Source organism: Aureobasidium subglaciale (genome assembly GCF_000721755.1).
Source record: "Aureobasidium subglaciale EXF-2481 unplaced genomic scaffold scaffold_15, whole genome shotgun sequence".
Taxonomy (NCBI): domain Eukaryota; kingdom Fungi; phylum Ascomycota; class Dothideomycetes; order Dothideales; family Saccotheciaceae; genus Aureobasidium; species Aureobasidium subglaciale.
This window is the reverse complement of record NW_013566980.1, coordinates 250,684-273,183: the sequence shown is the minus strand read 5'-3', so window position 1 is coordinate 273,183 and position 22,500 is coordinate 250,684. Positions and strand designations below refer to the sequence as shown.

Genomic DNA, 22,500 nt, shown 5'->3' with positions numbered 1-22,500 from the left:
GTAAGACGGCAGAAGTATCCACCACCGATCGTCATACGAAAGGGGGAAGTCCATAGAGATGATGCAGAAGCGGATGGCTGCGCATACGCGTCCACCGCCGAACAAACAACCAAAAAGTAGAAAAAGAAACAGCCAGGTGCCGCCTTCGGAGCATAGTGGATTCGCGATCGAATTGACGGATCGTAGTTGCCATGAACGCGGGAGCACAAAGCGTAGACGAATCCTTAAAGGCAGAGCTTATGCGTCGCCCACGGTTGCGGCGCAAAGGACAAAACGGACGGACGCAGCAGACCTGCATTGAGCCAGTGGCTTTGAGCCAGACTTGGACTTCGACACCCTTTGTTTTGAGATGACGACAGTGTTGCTTTCTGCACGAAGCGACATGCCTTGTTATTCTGTAGCCCACGAGGGAAATCGAAGGTCGATTTCACGATAGGCGTTGCAGTAATTGTAATACCATTCGACAAGCTTCTCGTGGCACAGCACATGATGGTCTATCAGGTGGCCAGAAAGTCGACTTGATCATCATTGCGGGTCTGCCCCGTGATGACCGTGCTTCTCGAACTTGCCTGTTCCTGGCGCGCTAGAGAAGAAACAAGCCTTTTGTCCCCCTGGACTGATCAACAACCGTCTCTGACAAAGTCAAAGGGGATGTCGCAAGCAAGGAGAGTGTGGCTCCTGTGTCGCAGCATCTCAATTTTATGATGCTGACATGCGCCCTGCCACATGCACGGGTAGATGCAGCGAAGACGGTGATGCTTCTGGCGCCAATCGCCTCGGCAGACGCTGCAACGCTCCTGCTACAAGAGAAACGACCGACTAAGAAGTACCCCTGTGTCTGTCTTCACCTTGGCCGAAGCCTTTTAACGTGTCTTTGCTCCTTTTGAGACTGCTTTTTCTGTCTTCCAATTCAATCAACTCTTCTACATCTCTCGCTGATCAGGTATTCGCCGAGCTCTTGTATTGCTGTGCAATTAAAGCTTCTCTACCCACATTCCTCTACTGGATAATCACCTTCATCTCTCTGAGCATTCCGCTTTCAGATAACATTCCAATCGGCTTCCATCAGCAACAACCGAACCCAGCGACACCAATCAAACAGACTTACATAAAGGTATCTGGCGTATACCTTCAACGTCTTTGGTCGTTGGCGGCGAACATAATCTGGTATCGGAACATTATCGCGATATTACCTAAACCACTATGTTGTTCAAACATGCAGTTGCCGCATTGAGTGCGGCAGCGACAGCACTCGCTGCACCTCAGTAAGGATCCCTTCAGATGGTGATTCAAGGGATACAACTGACCATCTTGTCACAGTATGAAGCGTGCCAATGGCTTCAACTGGGGAAACGAGGTCATGCGTGGAGTCAATCTCGGTGGATGGCTGGTCCTCGAACCGTAAGTCTGGCCTTGTCTATCTCACAATTGCACCATCTGACATGCGTAGGTGGATTACTCCCTCCATCTTCCAAGCCCATCCTGTGTCACAGGGCATCATCGACGAGTACACTCTTGGTGAGAAACTTGGTCAAGATGCTGCATACAACGTCTTGAAGCCTCATTGGGACTCCTGGGTACAGCTTGCGGACTTTGAGAAGATCGCAAAGTCTGGTTTCAACGTCGTCCGTGTTCCGATAGGCTATTGGGCATACGACAACGCCAATAGCCCATACGTCTCGGGAGCAGCCCCATACATGGATCAAGCCATTGAATGGGCGAGGCAGACTGGACTCAAAATAATTGTGGATCTCCACGGAGCGCCCGGTTCTCAAAATGGCTTTGACAACTCTGGCCAAAAGACAAACAACATTGATTTCCAGCAAGGAGACAATGTGCAGCGCACTTTGGCTGTCTTGCAGACCATCCAAAACAAATATGCTGACTCTTCCTACGACGATGTTGTCGCTGGCATTGAGCTTCTGAACGAGCCGCTATCCACAGTGATGAACCTGGACGACCTCAAACAGTTCGAGCGTAATGGTTTTGGTCAACAGCGCACCGTCTCGAAGTCTCGCGTCGTCATCATCCAGGATGGCTTCCAGCCTCCCAACACCTACAATGGCTGGTTGACCCCGTCCGATAACAACGCTCAGAATGTCGCCCTCGACCACCACGAGTACCAATGCTTCACCAACGAGCTAGTCGCCATGCAACCTTGGGAGCACCGCCAGCATGTCTGTAACAACGCCAAGCAATACTCAGGTGCAGACAAGTGGACCTTTGTAGGCGAGTGGTCGGCCGCGATGACCGACTGTGCCGCTGCATTAAATGGGTATGGTGTTGGTGCCCGCTACGACGGTACGTATCCAGGCAGTAGCTACGTCGGATCATGTGGCAGCATCAACTACATCGACCAATGGTCCCAGACTTTGAAGGACGACACTCGAGGTTATATCGAGGCTCAGATGGAGGCTTTCGAAAGGAACACCATTGGTTGGGTCTTTTGGAACTTCAAGACCGAGGCGTCACCAGAATGGGATGCATTCCGTCTGATTGATGCTGGCGTCTTCCCTCAACCTTTGACCAACAGAAAGTTCAGCCAAATCTGTTCTTCGTGAATCGATTGTGTTGTTCAGAAACACTGGATTTGTGGATGAATGCCCGAGAGCTGACGCATACTTTTCCACAACATGTGCATAGGACTGCAGGAGCGTTGCGACTTTTGCGCCGGGCTGGCGATTTCGTATTCTCGTTTCTCCTCCTCTTCTTTTTCCTACTTGCTCTTCTAGCCATGTTTCCATACTCTTGTTGTGGTCTATGCGGCCCATACGATATCTTTGCTGGTAGAAATAATTGTATTGCATAACCTTTGATCATACGTCGTGTTCAGAGGTGACAGTCGAGGTTGTGTACCGTTAGCGAGTGAACCGTTTTGAAGCCGTCCATTTTTGTGTGTGTGGCATACATCGACACCTGCGCCTGTTTGTGTGAGCGCTTTGCTGTTCAGCGCCTTTTGACCTTCACATCCTAAAAATGTGTCGTTATGCCGAGGAGCCTTTGTGCCGAGAAGGAGGTCTTGACTTGAAGTCGTTCATGCCATGATGTCCTTCTGACATGATGATAAGACCAAGTCGTGCCCAGATATCTTGCTCACCACTGAAAAGCACCCGGCACTTTACAGTTCTCTAACGCTTTGCCTTCGTCTTCCTCTTCCTCATCGTCAACCAAACTCCTCAACACAGCACACTCCTTCCAGACCTTCAACTCTTGAGCATATAAATCCATGACACAAGGATCACAACTACTACCACAACAATCTCCCGCTGGTGGTTTAATTGGTCTTGTGGGGGAAGAAGCAGCAGTCAAAAGGGCGGTCTCTCGTATAGGAGCTGGTCGTGCTTTTAGTAGTTTGGTGAGGGTTGGAGAGTGGGATTTTAGTGTTGAGGTCGATGGTTGTGGTTGCGGGGGTGGGTGTGGTATTGGCATGTTGCAACCTGTAATTGTTTACCGAAAGAAGGGCTAGGGATGACAAGGACGTGGTGTGTTCAGAGAAGAGGATGAGAGTGGGCGAGCATTGGATTGGTTAGGCAAGAAAAAGAGAGAGGAGTTACTGATATTGTTTCTTCGCGGATGGTCGCTCGGTATTTGACTTCGGGTGTTGTCGGAGCACAGATGCTTCGAGGATGACCCTGATCACTATTCTACCGGCGCCCATCTGGTAGGTAGCGGTATTGATTGACTCTACAATGGTATCATAGTTGCTCAGTCATCCGAGAGGTACGCCGTGTATATCATGAAAGTATCCAAGGAAGGTGCTTGTTATGCACGACCTTTGGCGATTATCGAATGGCTTCGTGTCGCAAACGAGTTCAGTCGACCACAACATCCACCACAGCACATAGGAACAGCTTCCACTTCAGTCTCGATGGCTATGAATTTGACACACGACCGCATGATGCATGCGTCAACAATTCACACATAAAATAAACATTAGGACTTGTCACGAGAACGTCGGTTTCCAACAGGCACCCCCAAGTGATCTCATCCTTCTCAATTACAGAATCGTATAGTACTTAAAAGTGCCTTGGTTTAGTAAAGTTACATAAAGTGGGTAGTCTGGATTGATCTCTATAGAAGACAAACCAAGTGTAAAGCTGCAGAAAGAAGAACCCAACTTCATCCGTGAACCCCCCATCCAGGAAAGAAGTGAAAACTCCGTTATATGCTTCGAGTTCTTTTTTCGGCCTCATCTGTGTCTTTCCTCGTAGCGTGATGCTTTTGTGCTCATCCTTGATCGGCCGGAGAAAGCTGTTAACGGCGCTTGTGTCGGGCGTAATGTTTTCTGATTTCGTGATTTGATCAAACATCTTCAATGCCCTCATCTGATGCTGACACCGCTGCGCTTGGTGTACATGCGCGTAGCCACGTTCATGGCTGCAAGTTCTTGGAACATGAGCTTGGCGGCGTAGGGGATGATGATTTGTGCGATCTCGGTCTTGTTCTTGCAAGGTCTGCACTCGAACTGGTTCTTCTTGAGGGAACTGGGAATATGTTAGCAAGTTCCTGTAGGCTAGGAAGAAAGAGACTTACGCAATAGGAGTCATAAGACCACAGATCTCGCAAACGTGGACGCGGAAAGCATCCGAAACATCGAGCAGTCTTTCTTTCAGGAAAGCCGAAGCACCGTGAGCGATCATACAATCACGTTCCATCTCTCCGAAACGCAGACCACCATCACGTGCTCTACCTTCCACAGGTTGACGAGTCAGGATTTGGGTAGGACCACGAGCACGAGCGTGAATCTTGTCATCGACCATATGACGGAGACGCTGGTAATAGGTAGGTCCCAAGAATACCTGGGCAGGCATCTTTCTACCAGTGTGGCCGTTGTACATGATTTCGAAACCACGCTGTTGGAAACCGTGCTGACGAAGCAGGTCGGAAATCTGAGTGACAGTAACGTCGGTGAAGGGAGTGGCATCACCTTCCTGACCACGAAGCGAACCAACCTTGGACAGCAAACATTCGATCAAATGAGCAATGGTCATACGAGAGGGAATGGCGTGAGGGTTGATGATGATATCAGGAACAAGTCCATCGGCAGTGAAAGGCATGTCTTCTTGACGGTAGGTAATACCGATGGTACCTTTTTGACCGTGACGAGAAGCAAACTTGTCACCGATCTGGGGAATCTTCGTTGTTCGCGTACGAACCTTGACGAATTTGAGACCCTCGACGTTGGTTGTGAGAAGTACCTGATCGATGAGACCGCTCTCTGTGGAACGCAAAGGAGTTGAAACGTCACGCTTGATGTGGAACTTCGTACGCTGACCAAGCTCTTCGGCATCGGGTGCCATAGGTGCAGTCTTGCCGATGATGATATCCTCACCAGAAACACGGGTTCCAGGCGCAATGATACCGTCATCGTCCAGCTTGTCGTAGGTTCCGTGCTTCATTCTCATGGTGTCTCCGCGAGTAGGCTTCTCGAATTGTTCCACAACTGACATACCGACACGCTTCTCTTGATCCATGTAAGCACGGTAGAACAGCGAGCGGAAGAGACCACGATCAATCGAAGACTGGTTCATGATGACGGAATCTTCTTGGTTGTAACCACTGTAACAAGCGATGGCGACGATGGCGTTTTGACCAGCAGGCAATTCTCTGAACTTGAGATATTCCATAGAACGTGTGGTACCAAGAGGCTTCTGGGGGTAGTAAAGAACGTTGGCCATGGTGTCCATGCGCACGTTGTAGTTGGTCAGGGTAATACCCATGGCCTGTTTACCCATGGCAGACTGGTAGGTGTTACGAGGCGACTGGTTGTGGTCGGGGAAGGGAATGATAGAAGCGCAAATACCAAGAATCATGGCAGGGTGAATCTCGCAATGAGTCCATATCCTGACGTTCGGGTTGGGTCTACTCTTGATTCTTCGGTGAGGGTCAGTGACTGGCTCTTCGTAGATAAGGCCAGCTCTCATCTGGCGATGCTCGTCAAGGTCTTCAGGAGTCATGATCATCATAGCAGCCTCTTCTTCTTCCGCGTCCAGGTATTCGATAACTCCCTCGCTGATCAAGTTCTTCCAACCGTAGATTGATTCATCACGCTCTTCTTCGCTCAAACCAGCAGTCTCGGTCTCTCTTGCATTGAGAAGACTGGAGACATGCTGTCTGTTGAGAACGAGCTGGCCCTTGTTCGGACTGGCAGGGTCATTGTTGACAACGAACAGCGGTCTCATGACACGTCCAGCATCAGTGAAGATCTTGAACTCTCTTTCACGAACATCTCTGATGAGAGAGATTTCGAAGGAGATGGTGCCATTACGACGAAGACTTTGAACAACCTTGACGAGCTGAGAAGGGTCTCTGTGGACACCAACCCAGACACCGTTGACAAACACCTTGGTGGCGTCGGGGTTGTTCTTGGGCTCATACTCTTCCAGGAGCTCCATGTTTCGCTGGTTCATGAACTCGACGATGGGCTCTGCAGGAGTACCAACACTGACGTAACACATAAGAGACAAGTTCTTGACCAGGCCACAAGCCTGTCCTTCGGGTGTCTCTGCAGGGCAGACGAGACCCCAATGAGTGTTGTGCAGTTGGCGAGGTTTGGCAATCTTACCGTCACGACCGATTGGTGTATTCGTTCGTCGCAAATGTGATAGCGTGGAAGCATATGTGTAACGATTCAAAACCTGCGACACACCAGCCTTTGCCGAGGCAGCCTTCTTCTGATCGCCCCAATTACCAGTGGCCAAACAGTAACGCAGACCTGACGTAAGGATGTTCGACTTGACAGCGAGAGTGAGATTAAAGTCTCTGCCCTGTTCAATACAGCGAGAGAGGTAGACACGCATGTCACGCACAAGCTGCGTAAACTTGAGGCGGAAGACCTGGGCCATCAAAGGACCAGCCAGGTCAAGACGCTTCTTGCCGAAGTGATCTCTGTCGTCTTCATCGCATCTGCCGAGGGCGACTTGACACATTCGGTTGATCATGTAACCAAGGAAGAAAGCCTTTCTGGTCTCACTGCCCTCTCGTTGCGAGATATGAGGCAGGAACTCCTTCTGCAAGATGTCGCGGGCGTAACGGATACGCTTTTCTTTTGTTCCTTGCTGCTGACCACGCTTGCCGATGAAATCAAGTGCGTATTCACGGTCTTGGACGACGAAAGCTTCTTCCAAACATGGCTTGATCATCTCGCGCAACTGTGTGTCGTTCGCATCATAGCAAATGCAGTCAAGAATTTGCATGTCCGAAACGATACCAAGCGCACGGAAAACGATAGCAATGGGAATATCAGCCTTGATGTAGGGCAAGGTAGCCTTAATGGTGCCACCCAGATGACCACCCTTTCTCGCCTCTCCCTTTTGGAACCACTTCAGCTGCATGGACGAAAGCAATCGGGTGCCCTTCTCGATGGCACTTCTAATCTCGGCGACGATTGGTGTGGGACTGCCCTTCTTTCTGAAGACCTGAACAATGTTGGCGGCACTGCGCTCTTGTGCGATGAGAACCTTTTCTGAACCGTTGATGATAAAGTAACCACCTTGATCGTAGGGGCACTCTTGGAAGGCGTAAAGCTCTTGTTCGGAGCGATTGCGGAGGGTGCAAATCTTGGACTTGATCATGACGGGCAGTTTTCCAATGAAGACGCGCTCCTCCTTCTCGACGGCATGAGGGTCCTCCCTTTCCCACACCAACTCAGTCTCCTCATCCTCGTTCGGCACATGGTCCGGGTCGTCTTCATCGTGTTGTGCTGCGTTGACGCGTCTTTCACGGGCGACCAGAACGCGGCTGGTCATGCCAAGATAGATGGGACTTGAGTAGGTCAAGTTACGTAGGCGAGCCTCGTTGGGGTAGAGAGGGCGAGTGGAACCGTCACCTTCGGTGATGGCGGCTTGAGAGATGGTGATGTTTCCGAACTCGATTTCGTAGCGGCGCTTTACGATGGGGTCGATTTCGTTGTCGTCTTGCGGCGCATTCTGATCGATAACAATACGGCCTTGCTCGGTGATGATATCCTGCATGGTAGTGCCGGCAAACTCATCGAAAGAGTCGAGCTGTTGCGAGACCAGACCCTTTGAGTCGAAGAAGGACTGAATGACGGTCCAGCAGTCCTCACTTGTGATAATGTCGTCCTCATCGTAGTCGTCCTGAGAAGGACTACCCGCTCCGTTGCCCCAGACGTCGGCCATGATTGATTAGAGAAGAGAGATGCGGCGAAGACGAAGGGAAGTGAGATTGACGTGTTTCGTCGGCGGCAGAAGTGAGCGAAAGAGGGCGCGCGCTCTGTGGCGACAAGCGAATCGGCGGGAGCGATATAACGACGCAGTGAAGCGGCGCTAGACAGGCGGTAGATGGTATAGAGGATGGCGGAGTTGACGAGCGATGGCGAGCAGGTCGGATGCTCTTGCAAGGGGAGGGTCGAGATGCGACTGCTGCTCTTCGACACGCCGACGCTCGATGCTGGACGCTCGGGCCCCTGTAAAGCGCCGCTGCTGCTTCTCCATGTCTGTCGACAAGTCTGCGTTGCGAATCTTGGCATGCCTGTGATTGGCTGCACGCGTGGACGGCTGCCACTCTGGCCTCGAGCATCAGGTGAAGGTTAGCATCAGAACTGTCTCCTTCACTGTTGTCGTTTCTGTAGTCGTCCGTTCAATCCATTCCGTCGCCATGTCTGTGCAACCTTTGAACGATCTCTGGGAAGCTGCTGCTGGTCAGCCCTACGAACCCACCATTGGCAAGGACTCGCAGTTCAGCGTCGGCATCACTCTGCTGTTCACCGGTATGCCACGAGATGCTATGTGTGCATCCTTCTCGGTTTAAACTAATGCGTACAGCTCTCATCCTGTCCGGATACTTCGGCCTGAGTATGCAATCCCTAAGCACTCCAGCCTGTATACAACAACTAACACCTATCTAGATCCCTCGCTCAAGAACCTTCCCCTGATTGGTCTTCCTGCTTCTCTTGCTGCTGGGTTTGTATCGCCTTCTTCCCAGACCCTTGCCCCTTGCTAACAGGGCCCCAGTTTCGGTGCTGTCTACATGATCTGTGCCGTCGGAGTCTATGTTTGAGCTCCTGCTTGTCCCATTGTCCGCCTCCCCTTGTTTTCGCTACTCGAGATACCCACGTCAAAGCAACACAGCCTTGCACTACAACTTATGCATGACACCGACCAACAAATAGCCCTGTGCGTGGCCGATTCGCAAGGTCCTAGGGGACGAGTGCCAACACAAGCGTCCAATACAAAATCCCGCCATATATGGCAGAGGATGATAAGGCAGACATAGAGCCTGAAGGAGAAACGCGGTTTCGCGATCTGTGATGCCAAAGCAGAAGACCCAGGCGCGAAAGCCCATAGTTGCCTACGGCTGACTAAGCTTGGCACCTCCAACTTCCATCGTCCAAACCGCGTCCATCTCGCGTCACTGCCATGTATCATCAATAAATTACAACGCTTCGTCCAACCTCGACATTTCTGCACGCTTTTGTGATCCAATAGTCCTAGCTTCTTGATAGTCATTCGCCCATTGCAGTCAGACCACAATCCGGAGCTAGGCCTCCACGACTATATTGTAGGGCAAGATGGCATCAACAAATACATGTCTTTTCAGTGCCGTTTCTCCTGCGGCTCGTGATTTGACTCTCCTTTTGAGATGTATCGCATTTGGCTCGAAGACTCGAGTCCGTCTAACTTCCGAGGGCTTGCGTTTCAGCGCTCAGGAGACCAGTGTCATGGAAGGCAAGCACTTTCTTTACACTTACTTTGCCGCACTATCCTGACAAGAGCTAGCTTTTGTGTTCCTTTCAAGATCGTTGTTCACAACTTGGAGTTACCGGGATCCTGAAGCCGCTGAGGACGACCAAGTCGAGGACTCTCCTCAGCCGCCAACTTTTCAGATATCTCTGCCTGCCTTGCTCGAGACATTACAGATCTTCTCTCTAGGCGACAGTAATGCCTTCCGTCAACAACAAGACCCATACGACACTTTCAATGCTTTCAGACAGAACCGCAACGCGAATGATCCCTTTTCTGCCTCTGCACTTGGATCGTCTGGTCTCTGCCGTATTTCATACGACAACCGCGGCAGCCCTCTGTCAATTCAACTTTCAGAGGCAGACGTTACCACCAGCTGTGATCTCACGACTTATGAGGCCGAATCAACGGAGGACATTCCGTTCGATCGAGAAAGCCTGGCTCTCAAAACCATCATGCGGTCGGCGCATCTGGCTGATGCGATATCAGAACTTGCTTCTACGAATCCTACCAGTCTCTCCTTGACGGCCTCGCCCACAGTACCACACATGTCGCTATCAGCCACTGGTCCGCTAGGCTCGGCCACTGTTGACTTCAACAAAGATCAAGATCCTCCACTGCTCGAGACCTTCCAATGCCCGTCTCGCTTCCGCACCACATATAACTTCCGACACATCAAGGCGGTCTATCGTGCCATGGTTTCTGCCTCAAAGGTCAGTGTCCGCGCAGACGAGCAAGGTGTTTTGAGTCTTCAGTTCTTGATCGAAGTGGATCCGACCGCACAAGCAGAACCGGGCACGGAGGGCATAGCCTTTGTAGACTTCCGGATTGTGCCTCAGGTTGAAGGAGAAGTGCCACAGGATGACTCGGAGACCGACGATGAATGAGACAAGAGTGTCATAGCGTGGCTCAGCCAGAAATCAACACAGCACCTCCACCAGCAAGGCGAGACTAAACGCAATCTACGATCTTTGGTCACCGTGGTATGGATATCAGGAGAGGTGGTCCTGACAGATGGGATATATCGAGTCCGATACACGCAAAGGACTAGTCTGTGACTTTCCCATAAGCTTTGATAATGATTGATTGAGAGACAATTGGCAGCTGGTACACATGACCACAAATGCCGAGCACAAACGAGAGCCGGGATTGACGTCAGGGAGCAGACACAGCAAGATCACAATCCAATCTCAACAAAAGCACAAAGCTGCAAAATAGAATAGTAATCATTGCAGTAAGTAGGATTCGAACTTACACCTCCTCATATCCATCCAAAGACCCCCATGCCAGTTCAGCGGAGGTGAGGCTGGTTTTACTGGACAGACCGCAAGAGCCTTGTGTTGGCAAGAATGATGGTCCGCCTCCTACGTGGGCCACGCCGCCGTGGACCCATTAGCCCCGCCGCGTTCGTGGTCGAGGCTCGCAGGAGCAGTCTTTGGTGACAATGCTTGTGTTGGCAACGTCATTTATTGGTGAAGGCGCCCTACCATTGGGCCATCGCTGCTATGTATTGAATGAAACTTGAATCTTTGCGTTTATAACGTCTTGATGTAGGCAGTGTGTTCGACTCTCATATCGTCCGTGTTGTCTTTTAGGACCATATCTTTGCGGCGTGGCACATACATGACAGAAGACATGTCGATAGTGAATTACACTCGTGTTCAAGTGTGACAATAGAGAGGATACTGGTGCCGGAACTTGCCCGCTTTCTTCTCTCTACATTACTATATACAAAATCGTCTCTCGTAAATTACATTCAGTTGTTCTCCGCCAATGTATCGCACCTCCTCGTATGTGTGATACTGTCACACTCGTAGCTGTCTCAAAGCACAACGTTTTCCAAGCTCGCAGCCATGTCATCGAGAAAGATATATGGGCTGGCTGCAAGCGTCGGTCTCGTCCGTTGGAGATACTGTTGTGCCTTGCTTCAACAGAGTACAGGAAAAAGGAAAACCAAAATCAAGAAAATCGTCAAAAACGCTCGCTCGCTAGTCGTGCTGTAGAAATTTAGAACAAGAAAAGAAACGCGATCTTGGTGCACGAAGAAGATCTTACTGCCTAGCTTCTGACAGTGAGTCCTTGGGACAATATTGGATAGTAGGATCGAGTAGCGACAGAAAGACTGGGTTCGGTGATAGGGTAACTGCCTGCGATGATACTGTGTCGGAAAAGTCAGGACTAGTAGCCGAACTGGCGATTGAGGGGCTTCGATCGTAAATCACAGAATGTTCGATGGCGTCTTCGGACAGGCATGCGGTGAGTAGACCTGGCTTCGACATCTCATATTTTTCTGTTCGCGCCAGAGCATTCTGTGGCCCAGCAATGCCTTTTGTCCACATTGGGTGTCGCTTCCCATGGCCAACATCGATCCGTGTTATGCTAGGCGGGATGGTAGCTGTGTGAATAGCTTCAGTCTGGTTCGAGGCTTTGCTGATGCCATACGTGATGGATGCCAACAAGGTCAAGACGAGAGACAGAATAACGACGTTTCGACGATTCTGCAGTACGAGATTTATGTAGTTGCGTAGAACGAGGCCCAGAGGAACGTCCTTAGGTTGATAAATCAGGGGAAGATGGTCGTGTAGAGAAGGAACATAGTCAGGAGCGACAGCGGAGTCCGATCGCTTGTCCTGATCGTGTATCTGTCGTTCGTTGGCGATCTGCTCAGCCGATTGCATGTCATCAAGTCTCTGGCATAGCTCTTCCGAGATGCAAGGTCGAACCTCAACATCCACCCTCTCCATCTCAGACCAGCAGGCTGCCCATGCGCCGGCACGCATGAGACCATTGGCAGCATATACCCTGGTATACCACGAGACCTCGCTTGTGTGTACTCGCTGACAAGTCTCACAAGGTTTCAGCTCGCTGTCCACTTCATCCTCTTCCCCATCCACAACGGTGCCTGGAGTTCGAGGTCTATATTGTCCATCATAGTCGATGCGCTCGGGAAGCAGATCCAAGGCCTCAAGCACACCTTCTTCCAACAGTTCGAACTCATCTCGCGGGTGGGCGATAAGGATGCCTCGTTGAGCTACAAGTCCAGATGTTGCGGCTCGGAGCACACCAAACTGTCGCTTGAGTTCGGAAGACAGAGTTGCGTCAAGGACAGAGCGATTCCAGGGTAAACGCGGAGGCAGTACCGAGACATGTAGAAGGACTAAAGGGGCGGGTGGTTGAGGTTCGTATCGTACAACATGCCTTTCTTTGTTCCGAGGTGATTTGTCCCTCTCTTCTCTGCTTCTTGCGCGACGGGATGTGTGCTTTGAAGGCCGCAGAGACGATGGTGATGGACGTAGACTTCCCACACGATACGCAGGTCGTGGTTTTGTGGTTGAGTAATATGGTCCAAGCACATCAGAGTCGGATGGCCAAGTCGATTCCGGAAAAGAAGAGATAGATGTCGCGGTGATGTTTGAGATGCGGCGTTTCGGATCGTCGCTATCGTGGTATTCGTAATCGTTGTAGTTGTCGTCTTCAATACTAGTCGAGATTGGGCTGTCGGCCCTGTACCCAGATGAGCGTGCCATGAGGACTCACTGGCATTCCTTAAGCATCAACGACACCAAACTCTGTTTCATGCAAGGACTCAAAGGGTAGTAGTAAGGTGACTGTTGGCGAGTCACGGAGCAGCTGGGGGAGAAACGGTGTTGACACCTTCTCCACATGTTTGGTCGTCAAGGCAACTGTCGCGCGGCAGTTGTTGCTCCTACGAACTGCCATATGCTTCATCTCATCAACGGCTCTTTATTGTTCGTTGCACTTTACCATCAAATTCCCAGAGCTTGTGGATGTCGTGCAGAGATTGGTTCTTGCACGGCGACTCGGCAACTATATTGAAATGTGGTATTGTTGACAAAGAGAGCATGTCTTCACTGCTTTGATTGTTGGTATATGCCGAAAAGGACATGGGAATATCATTACTGTCCACTTTCGGACTCTCAGAATGTCATAAAGCTCGCCTAAAAGAAGCTGTAGACTAAAGTCCATAGAAAAATCGTAATATCATAATTCTGAAATGCTGTGATTCAATCCTCCAACAACCCATTCAAGCGTCGGGTAGTAGCAGATTCGGCTTTACTTCTCCGTCATCGTTTCCGCTCCAGATGCGTGCACTGTAAGCTTGCCTGGCCTGCTGTAGCTCGGCAAGTAATTGACTCTGTGACTCGCGTCTCTCAGACTGTACAGTATCGAACTGGACCATGACTTCATCCGAACCAACCGCAGATGTTCTTCCAGATAGGTCGTACATTTCGACTTGTGGCTCGCTCTTGGAGCGGGACTTGCCCTCCGAAGCAAACCCATATTGAGCGAATTCTCCTCGGCGAGGGGACTGTGGTGGAGATGTGACACCGCTACGGGAGGGAAGGCCACGCTCTGCGGTCGACAGTTTGTTCTTCCCCGAGGAACTCGAGATGTGAGTGCGAGTACGGTCCAGGACGCTTTTGAACAGTGGCCTCAAGGTTGCCATGCATGCCGCTATGATGCCCATGCCGGGCTCGATCGTGCTGGCGATAGCAATGGTTGATGCATTGGAGAAGAATGTCGTGGCGTCTTGATCGCCAGAGTGGAGGTCGTTGATGTAGAAGAGACGGACCACTGATGCCACACTGCCGAGAACGCCGACGATGAGGACGAATACCACCGACCACTTGTCTCTGCCGCGCATATTGGCCTTGCGGACGACGAGGATTGGAAGAGAAACAAAGACCCAGTCTGTCAAAGCGTTCATGACTCCATGGATGTAGTTCAAGGGTCCGAGAGCGCTCCACGACATGCACTTTCCTTGCACCTTGTGAAGGAGGTATTTTGACGGGTCACCGCATTGAAATATGGCAACAAAGAAGAAGCCGAACGTGTACAGCGAGAAAATAACAGTGCTGATGATGATGGTCTGACGCTGCCACTTTTCCAGAACCTAATTCACATGCGTCAGTTGAGCCAGCCACAGTTCGCAGAACGGGGAGCTTACGATGCGCAAAAAGAAAACAGCCAACGATAACTTCAGTGCCAAGCTGGTGAGTAGATAGAAGGCAAACTCAAGAACGACATACTAGAAATTGTCAGTACATGTAATACGTTGACGTGATTCTCACTGACCTCCAAGGTGCTGGACAAGGGCTTTATGAGCTCTAGATTGTGGGATTTCTCCATCCAGGCAATGTGGATGAGGAAGGCCGCTTGACAGATGAAGCTGTTGAGTGCAAGTAAGATCAACCAATCGTCCCAACCCAAAGCGCGAATCATGTAGCCTCTGACGAAGAAACGGAGAGAGGTGAATGTGACCGTGAGCGCAAGGAAAGTAGCGGCAATTGCAGTCAAGGCTTCATAGTGGTAAGATGACGGCGCGTGATAGCTCGCATCGGGGCTCCAGGCTCCTGTCTCCCGTACTAGTATATGAGTGCTCATGATCATGTCGTCTGCGGTTGATGGAAGAATTATGCCTTTCCAGGCAGGTCGATGCTAGGTAAATTTCTCGTTGTGTAAGTGACAGGAGATAGAGAGTGTGTGAGCAGAGTAATAGCGTGCTGAATGAGCGTGATAATTTCTGGTTCAAGGAAATGAAACGAGAAGCCTGTGGTAGAACCAACACAAGTTGCAAAGCAGGAGATCTTTCGAGGACAGCGAGCACATGATTGGTATGTATATGCCGAGCTCATGTTTTCAAGTGCTCAAAAGAGCAATGACCTGACCGTAAGGTTGAATAGCGTCATGACTAGCCTGTTGCTTACCGGACAAGACATGTTTAATGCCACGTGGGTAATGACCCACCTGAGATTGTCGACTGCACCCGCCGTCAGCAGCTTGAAACTTGCCGGTGTGCCAGCAAAACTCTCTTGCATCAGGCTCACTAGACGGTCCTCAGGCTTGCAACGGCGAACTTGAAGAACCACTCAAGAGGATCATCTTGTTGGAGAACGACATCAACCTCGGCTCTTGTCCTCTGCCCAACGGCGGGGGCTTGCTGAGTCCGAAGCGTTCGCCTAGCAGAGTCCTATATGATGGCTTCCCATGAGCTCACGTCAAGCGACTTTGTGGAGAAGTTTTTGTCAGATGTGTCATCCAGTGCTTACTCTCAGGAGAGGCTGTAGAACTGCAAAACTCCAGGAGTGCATGTAGGCACGATTTATCGCAAGCGCACCGAACCACAGACTGAACCATTCACCTTCCCGCGGTGAGCCAGTGTTCCGTCTGGTATACTTTAAGCGAAGCGGCCCTGCTCTTTTCGGAAGCGACTCCTTCTACATCAGTCTTTCAGTTGAGGGCGCAGAAAGAGGTAAACTCTCGCAAGCCATGTGTGGGTGACCAATCGGCATGCTCGGCATGCGGCACCCTTTTACGAGGCAGTAATTTCCACTCGGCTGTGCGTAGAATCTGGCCTGCTCGAAGTCTACCATAGGACACGAGGTAGATGGCGAATGGACCTGTAGCCTGTCGCGAAGTACCTGCCGTCTGCATTCTTGTGGAGAGAGAGGTCTGACGCAAGTTGTGATCGAAATTCGAATTGTGATCAAATTATGGGCAAACGGTAACATCGAAAATGACGATTTCGGTCCAGGCAATGTCGTCGTTGTCGCAGATTTGCGACCCCCAGGCTCGCTCTCTCGTTCGAGAACGACGGTACCGATCCTCAACTGCCCCTAGTCGGAGGCATTTGTACATGAATAAAACGTCGAAGCAAAGAAGTTTTGGCAGAGCGAATGGGGAACGCAACGGCAGAAGCGCTCGGTTTGCTCCGCTTCTCCAAAGTGACCCTGCCCAACGCGTCCGAGTGCCCCAATCTCTCTCCTTGGCCACGACGACATATGCTGCAGCGCCAACCAAGCGTTGATAGCTCATCAGTCCCGGAGATGAAACCTTGAGATGCCTCCACCATCCCGCGCTCATACCACCGCTACTGGCTCATATCAAGCGCGTCAGGACCGAAATGCCAGGGCGAGGCATTCGCTGGACAACACTGGCTTCTCCATCGACAGCTCTGAACTCCCGTCAGGCTTGATCGTCGACTACAGCATAGATGACATGGTAAGACAGAGCGGTGTCGCGGACTTTGGGCGCAGCCAATTGTCAGAGAACGTCCATCTGGATGATGAAGACGAGGACGATGGGGATGCGGATATAGATCCTGAGGCAGATTTAGGTAAGACAGAAGCTGTTCCTTTCCATTCACCAACCCACGAACCATCTTGCGTTTGAAGTAGTTGGCGGTGGTGTTCCTCTCCTTTGCATTAATCGGACCAATGGGCATGATGAAGCACACTAGGTTTGGAGTTGCAGCATTAGAGGAGCTCTTGTGCTTCACCAAATGATGTGCATTGTGGAAGTCGCGCACTACAAAGTAGCTCTGTGGGAGATGCTCGTTTGCTGTCACTTCATGTTGTTTTCAGCCACACAGCCGCACCATGGGCTTCTGCAACTCGAGGAGAGAGACAGTACAGCCGCTTTGACTGCGACCTTGATCATCACAAATTCCTCTCACCATGTCGTCTGGAGACTCTGACGCGGATTCATCCATTCTGTCATACCGTTCGTCTGCCCTCTCGTATCCCGTCAACAGTGTCCTCTTGTGCTCTCTCGCGCATTCTTGTTAGACAACTCAGCCATGACTTGCACACATTCTCCCCTGCACGACATCACCCCGACCATAGCAAGAGAATTGACAAGTAATACAGATGGTGCACAATCAACCGCTGGGGACCAACTTCCCCCTCGTGGTCTGAAGGAGATCTCATCCCTCGCTTCCTGGACCGTCAGCACAAGCAAGCCTGGTTGCGGCGTAGCTGCACTACGCCATCCATCCACCTCGATGTTCTGGCAGAGCGATGGACCTCAGCCTCACCTCCTCACCGTACACTTTTTCAAACAAGTTGCCGTTGCCCACATCCGCATCTACCTCGACTTTGAGAACGACGAAAGTTATACACCCACTCGTATGCAGTTCTGGGCTGGCACTGGCCTTCACGACCTCATTGAGTTTGCCGATATGCAGTTTGAGCAGCCCCGCGGTTGGATCCCTGTCGACTTCTCCCAGGTGGGCCCTGTAGAAGAAGAGGACAATGAGGATCCTGACACGATCGACTGGAGCAAAAGACCTCTACTTCGTTGCTTTATCCTGCAGGTCCGCATCCTTGAGAACCACCAGAACGGCAAGGACACGCACCTGCGTGGTCTGCAAATCTTTGCCCGCGACGAGAGAGCCGAAGAGATGGCAGGCTTGGCCGAGGACGATGCTGATGATGTCAAGGAGGGCGCGCGTGCCGATAGAATGGACATGCCTGTTCGCTCCAAGGAGAAGCGTAGACGTTCTGAGGGCTTGTCTAAACCCAAGAAGGCATCGTTCATGATGGAGCCTGAACTGAGATGATACTATGAGTCGGCAATTTCTCACCGTTGTGCCGATCAACGGAGTCTTGGTCCTCGAGAGACGACGATGTCAAAGCATGAAGCAAAGCACGATCCAAGTGCTAAAAACCGAGCACGGAGGACAGGGAGCTGATTGGCACTGAAGAAAAAGTACGTCGCCATGCACATGCGACTATTATAATTAACATCGCAAGACTCTACTCTCGCTGCAGCGTATCAAACGCTGTACTCTAATATAAAATGCTACGCTCACCATGTCTTCCTGGTGCTTTGCTCATGGAGCCAGTCCGATGAAATATGACAAAAGAAACTTTTCCAAGACCAAGTCCTGGTAGGTACTGACACTAACAGCAGCCTCTTCTTCTGGGACCATCAAGTCTAAAGACCTCTTCCCACTCACGCAAGCCAGAAGCCCACTGTCCCGTGCCCGCTCTTTTCCTTCGTCTCCTTGGCCCGTCCACGCCGCTCTTTATGCTGCTACCACCATCATCGATAGCCCATGAACTGTCGCCGTACTGTATGCCAGAGAGCGGATCATCGGGATCAATCTCGCCTAACTCAATCTTTGCCAGAATCATACGGGCGAGACGGTTGAATAGCTCATCCACGCCATCTCCGTTGAATGCTGAGACTTCGACTGCCATGGGGATAGTTTGTGAGGTTGCCCATTGCGTTGCTTGAGTTGTAGAGACCTGGCGACCATCGGGTGCGAAAGTCGCGCGTGCGCCATTGCCGCCTCGTGGGATGGTTCCTCTGGAAGCGATGCTGTCAAATCTGCGGGAGTCGTAGCTTGACGGTGATTGTCCAAACGACGGTGAAAGTACTCCGCTGTCGTCGATGTCATCCTCGCTTTCGGCGTCACTGTCGACAGGTTCGGCGAGGTCGGCCTTGTTGCCGGCCAGCAACAGGGTCAGGTGTGGACTCGCCAGGGCTCTCGCGTCGTTCAAAAAAGTGCCCAGTTGCGCAAAACTGTCCCTGCTCGTAATGTCGTAAACCAAGATTGCGCCAGCCGCACCACGATAGTAACTCCTGCTCACGCTCCTGAAACGTTCTGTGCCAGCAGTATCCCATAATTGCAACTTTATTCTCTTTCTGCGATTTCCGTCTCCGACTTTTACGATCTTCGTAGCGAATTCGACACCGATGGTTTGAGAAGAGAGAATGCGCCAGGACTTGTTTATGAAGCGGTGGAGGAGGCAGGATTTCCCGGCGGAAGAGGGACCGAGGAGGATGATTTTGGCGAGGTAGTCGTACATGGAACCCAGTTCGGATTCCGGTGGGAGAGAAGTGTCTGGCGTCGTAGCGGAGGCAGTAGATGGACGTCGTTGTCGACCCATGATGGCGGTTGTGTGTGTTGTTGGGCGCGTTTGGTATGCGACCTTTGTTGACTCGGAGATAACGATATGGTTGGCCGGGGATGGTATTGTAGTGTGTAGATGTTTGGTTGTCGAGCGGACCAAGATGATGTCAAGAAGCTGAAGGTTGCATGTCAAGAGGCTTCAGATGTCAAAACGGAGGGTGTAATATCAAGACCAAATTGCAGTGGCCTGTTTCAGCCTGGTGCTGCTGCAAGTCGGAGCACCAAGGCGAACGAGCCAAACATCCCCAGACTTTTTGTTGAAAGGATGCGCGCGACCCTCGGATATCGCCGTTGGCTGCTGCTGGCGTGCGTTGGCAGAGCAGAGAGCTTCCCACCATCTTCAAAGTTCCACTTCTCTCCTGCCCATACACGACAAACTGCTGTATGCTGTTCAGCTGATATGCGCTGTTTGTCGCATGCTCCTCGTCCTCTGTCGGCACTTTCTTGTTCGCTTCCAAATCCAGCATGCCTTAGTCATGGGCTGTCGCGTGCTCTTTGTTCGGAGGAAGTGCATAATCCCATGGCCACCGAAGAAGCAAGTCGTTGGTGACGCGTGGCTCAGACCATATGAGCGCCAGCCACACTAAGCAAGGAAGGTCGGATGCTACATGCTGGCGCCCTCGACATCAAGACATGATATCGGCATAATCTCCTCAAGACCTCCGTTGCCAAGGCGGCTTCTCAAGGACGTCATCTTTGATCCGGTAAGTGGTCGTGTGCGCTAAGTTGATCTTTCACATGCCTTTTCCCTGAAAGCCCATTTGCATTTTCAATCCCCCCTTCTTTCTCTCTGCTATGACTTGATTACTACTCTCCCCTACTCTACCATCACTTTGCTGCATTCCCCATCACTTTCCTCTCTCTACCACTCGCGTCTCGACGACTGTCGCCATGGTGGCTTTTCTCTCACGCCTCAATCCAACACCGGCCTTCCCGGACTACCCCGGGCCTCACACTGTCGGCACCGTCGACGTCGAGATCCCTGTCGCCGACTTGCCCTCTACTGCAGCAGCCCCTGCCGACGCATCCCCGACTGTCTCGTTCCGCATATTCTACCCCTGCCAGGATCAAAAAGAGAGCGCGAGGCCTGTCAGATGGATCCCCTCGCCACAGCGTCCTAACCTCTCTGCCTTTGCTCGTCTTCTCGGTGCTGGATCTCGTGCCTCGGACTTCTTCTCTTACTTTCCGACTATTCTCTACTACATTACGATACCCGCCCAGCGCAACGCTCCCCTACTCGCCCCTCCCGCTAGTAATAAGAGATGGCCTGTCATGATGTTCTCCCACGGCCTGGCCGGCAATCGCAACCTATACTCGCACGTCTGCGGATCTATGGCTTCGTACGGTCTTGTCGTCATAGCCATGGACCACAGAGACGGCAGTTCTCCTGTTCAGTACATCCGAGCAACCACAGATACACCCAGCAAAATTGTCGACGAAATCAAAATCTCACACTCGCCAACACCTGAAGTTTATGCTGCACGAGACAAGCAATTGCGCATCAGATGTCACGAGATGTCGCTGATCCACGCAGCATTGCTCAAGATTGACAAGGGTGAAAAGGTGGACAATCTGGACGACAACACTTCGCACACTAAGAAAGAGCGCGTCGAGGTCCTGTCCCGCTTTGCTGGTCAACTTGACGTACACACACCTGGTCGTATTACCTTCGCTGGACACAGTTTCGGTGCTTGCACGACTGTTCAATTCCTCAAGTCCATCTTCTACGCCAAAGAACGTCCTCAGAACGCCCACTCTCCTCTCATTGTACCAACCGACTCCTCTCTAACTAGCCAGGTCACTCCCGCATCTCCGGTACTGCTACTTGACCTCTGGACTCTGCCACTGCGCAGTCCTACCCAATCCTGGCTTCTAGAGCGCCCTCTGCCCTCATACGCGGATTCTTCAATTGGCGGCAAGAACATTCTCAGCGTCATGTCGCAAGCCTTCTTCAAATGGACCGGCAACTTCAACGACGTCCGCCGCGCGATTGCACCTCCCAAGAACTTCTCTGGACCAAACCCCCACCTCTTCTATCCCGCCACCAGCCAGCACTTCTCCCAGTCAGACTTTGGCGTGCTGTTCCCTTTCCTTACCAGCAAGTTGCTGAAGACTGAGGATCCAGAAAGATTACTGCTGTTAAACACTCGTGCTATGTTGCAAGTGCTCAGGGACATGGACATTGAGGTGGCAGATGTTGGCGAGAAGAGCCTCGAAGGCGAGAAGGAGGAGTCTATCTTGAAACCAAGTGCCACTGGAGAGGAAACTGTCAGGGGCTGGGTCAGAGTCGCTGTCTCCGACGCGGACAATACCAACGCTGGTATTTCAATTGAACAAGACAAGAAGCAGAAGCCCTCGGATGACAGCGAGGGTATGGACATGTAAATAGTGGGGCATTGCTTCCAGCATAATTGGCGTTCAGTGGTTGGTCGCATAGCGCTTTATTATCCTTTTCCTTTAGCAGGCTGGCGAATTGGAGGCTCAGACCGTGGAAACAGCAATCGGGTTCGGGCAGTAGACTGTACATAAATCTCGCGATATTTTTGAGCATCTTCACATCTATTCATTTCTATCTTTGCCAGAAACTGACCAAGACATAAAAAATACGGTCATTGGTGACTGCTGCTGGAGTTGCTATTCTTGGCTCATGCCAGCCGCCCAAGGTAACTACCGCATCTCCGACCCAAGCGCCCAGCCCACAAGCTCAGTCACACCCTTCCTCACAAATTGAATCCCGAGCTGACACGCTCTTGCAGACATGAAGTTAGGGCTACAAAACATGAAACAGAGTACATCTCTATCCTCATAGATCGGGCGGCTTGATAGGCCAACCACAGCATGTTTGTGCTAAAAACGTGTCTACTGAATTAATAGCAAGAGCGCCTATGAGACTTCACGGAGCTACATGAAAAGAAGAGATACGACTGGATGATTGATAAGAGTAGGTTGCGAAGCCCTCTTCATGTTCAGAGGTCAACTCTTCTTCCCTTCGTCAAAGGTTTATTTCATACAAGCACTGGATTGCTTTTATCTTCGTCAGTTGCATCTTCGTTTTAAGTTACCGCTGGACCGGAC

At 51.3% G+C, this 22,500-nt stretch overlaps 10 protein-coding genes across 10 annotated transcripts; 5 read left to right on the top strand and 5 right to left on the bottom strand.

The window, feature by feature from the left end:
- The first annotated feature begins 1,045 nt into the window (after nucleotides 1–1,045).
- On the top strand, nucleotides 1,046–2,894 carry AUEXF2481DRAFT_306919 (glycoside hydrolase family 5 protein). The gene is made up of 3 exons (XM_013486964.1): nucleotides 1,046–1,265; nucleotides 1,321–1,401; nucleotides 1,451–2,894. Exons 1-3 carry the CDS (start codon nucleotides 1,204–1,206, stop codon nucleotides 2,559–2,561), a joined length of 1,254 nt encoding a protein of 417 aa, XP_013342418.1. The 5' UTR covers nucleotides 1,046–1,203; the 3' UTR covers nucleotides 2,562–2,894.
- AUEXF2481DRAFT_306902 (uncharacterized protein) lies at nucleotides 2,828–3,875 on the bottom strand. The gene has a single exon (XM_013486963.1). The coding sequence runs from the start codon at nucleotides 3,427–3,429 to the stop codon at nucleotides 3,094–3,096; it is 336 nt and encodes a 111-aa protein (XP_013342417.1). The 5' UTR covers nucleotides 3,430–3,875; the 3' UTR covers nucleotides 2,828–3,093.
- Nucleotides 3,876–4,321: 446 nt separating this feature from the next.
- On the bottom strand, nucleotides 4,322–8,141 carry AUEXF2481DRAFT_6397 (uncharacterized protein; the record flags this gene model as incomplete). The annotated part of the gene is made up of 2 exons (XM_013486751.1): nucleotides 4,322–4,484; nucleotides 4,534–8,141. The coding sequence occupies 2 exons, from the start codon at nucleotides 8,139–8,141 to the stop codon at nucleotides 4,322–4,324; spliced, it is 3,771 nt and encodes a 1,256-aa protein (XP_013342205.1).
- A 362-nt stretch (nucleotides 8,142–8,503) lies between these two features.
- On the top strand, nucleotides 8,504–9,074 carry AUEXF2481DRAFT_41551 (uncharacterized protein). Its single transcript, XM_013486880.1, has 4 exons — nucleotides 8,504–8,731; nucleotides 8,787–8,816; nucleotides 8,870–8,924; nucleotides 8,976–9,074. The coding sequence occupies exons 1-4, from the start codon at nucleotides 8,620–8,622 to the stop codon at nucleotides 9,019–9,021; spliced, it is 243 nt and encodes an 80-aa protein (XP_013342334.1). The 5' UTR covers nucleotides 8,504–8,619; the 3' UTR covers nucleotides 9,022–9,074.
- A 458-nt stretch (nucleotides 9,075–9,532) lies between these two features.
- Nucleotides 9,533–10,591, top strand: AUEXF2481DRAFT_30896 (uncharacterized protein; the record flags this gene model as incomplete). Its single annotated transcript, XM_013486822.1, has 2 exons — nucleotides 9,533–9,677; nucleotides 9,741–10,591. The coding sequence occupies 2 exons, from the start codon at nucleotides 9,533–9,535 to the stop codon at nucleotides 10,589–10,591; spliced, it is 996 nt and encodes a 331-aa protein (XP_013342276.1).
- Nucleotides 10,592–11,314: 723 nt separating this feature from the next.
- AUEXF2481DRAFT_41549 (uncharacterized protein) lies at nucleotides 11,315–13,299 on the bottom strand. The gene has a single exon (XM_013486879.1). The coding sequence runs from the start codon at nucleotides 13,229–13,231 to the stop codon at nucleotides 11,756–11,758; it is 1,476 nt and encodes a 491-aa protein (XP_013342333.1). The 5' UTR covers nucleotides 13,232–13,299; the 3' UTR covers nucleotides 11,315–11,755.
- A 450-nt stretch (nucleotides 13,300–13,749) lies between these two features.
- AUEXF2481DRAFT_30894 (uncharacterized protein) lies at nucleotides 13,750–15,116 on the bottom strand (the record flags this gene model as incomplete). Its single annotated transcript, XM_013486821.1, has 3 exons — nucleotides 13,750–14,619; nucleotides 14,674–14,754; nucleotides 14,802–15,116. The coding sequence occupies 3 exons, from the start codon at nucleotides 15,114–15,116 to the stop codon at nucleotides 13,750–13,752; spliced, it is 1,266 nt and encodes a 421-aa protein (XP_013342275.1).
- Nucleotides 15,117–17,409: 2,293 nt separating this feature from the next.
- AUEXF2481DRAFT_53309 (uncharacterized protein) lies at nucleotides 17,410–17,883 on the top strand (the record flags this gene model as incomplete). The annotated part of the gene is made up of 1 exon (XM_013486906.1): nucleotides 17,410–17,883. A coding segment is annotated over one exon (474 nt), but the record flags the coding sequence as incomplete, so codon positions are not given.
- Nucleotides 17,884–18,409: 526 nt separating this feature from the next.
- Nucleotides 18,410–19,321, bottom strand: AUEXF2481DRAFT_67153 (uncharacterized protein; the record flags this gene model as incomplete). Its single annotated transcript, XM_013486921.1, has 1 exon — nucleotides 18,410–19,321. One exon carries the CDS (start codon nucleotides 19,319–19,321, stop codon nucleotides 18,410–18,412), a length of 912 nt encoding a protein of 303 aa, XP_013342375.1.
- An 881-nt stretch (nucleotides 19,322–20,202) lies between these two features.
- Nucleotides 20,203–21,962, top strand: AUEXF2481DRAFT_41546 (uncharacterized protein). Its single transcript, XM_013486878.1, has one exon. The coding sequence runs from the start codon at nucleotides 20,317–20,319 to the stop codon at nucleotides 21,808–21,810; it is 1,494 nt and encodes a 497-aa protein (XP_013342332.1). The 5' UTR covers nucleotides 20,203–20,316; the 3' UTR covers nucleotides 21,811–21,962.
- Nucleotides 21,963–22,500: the final 538 nt, after the last annotated feature.

What these genes read in the sequence shown, in the direction of transcription:
- AUEXF2481DRAFT_306919 (XM_013486964.1), top strand. Translation starts at nt 1,204, where the DNA reads ATGTTGTTCAAACATGCAGTTGCCGCATTGAGTGCGGCAGCGACAGCA. An exon ending in ACAGCACTCGCTGCACCTCA is followed by an intron (nt 1,266 to 1,320) that starts GTAAGGATCCCT and finishes ATCTTGTCACAG; the next exon opens with TATGAAGCGTGCCAATGGCT. An exon ending in GGATGGCTGGTCCTCGAACC is followed by an intron (nt 1,402 to 1,450) that starts GTAAGTCTGGCC and finishes TGACATGCGTAG; the next exon opens with GTGGATTACTCCCTCCATCT.
- AUEXF2481DRAFT_41551 (XM_013486880.1), top strand. Translation starts at nt 8,620, where the DNA reads ATGTCTGTGCAACCTTTGAACGATCTCTGGGAAGCTGCTGCTGGTCAG. An exon ending in GTCCGGATACTTCGGCCTGA is followed by an intron (nt 8,817 to 8,869) that starts GTATGCAATCCC and finishes ACACCTATCTAG; the next exon opens with ATCCCTCGCTCAAGAACCTT. An exon ending in CCTGCTTCTCTTGCTGCTGG is followed by an intron (nt 8,925 to 8,975) that starts GTTTGTATCGCC and finishes ACAGGGCCCCAG; the next exon opens with TTTCGGTGCTGTCTACATGA.
- AUEXF2481DRAFT_41549 (XM_013486879.1), bottom strand. Translation starts at nt 13,231, where the DNA reads ATGGCACGCTCATCTGGGTACAGGGCCGACAGCCCAATCTCGACTAGT.
- AUEXF2481DRAFT_41546 (XM_013486878.1), top strand. Translation starts at nt 20,317, where the DNA reads ATGGTGGCTTTTCTCTCACGCCTCAATCCAACACCGGCCTTCCCGGAC.
- AUEXF2481DRAFT_306902 (XM_013486963.1), bottom strand. Translation starts at nt 3,429, where the DNA reads ATGCCAATACCACACCCACCCCCGCAACCACAACCATCGACCTCAACA.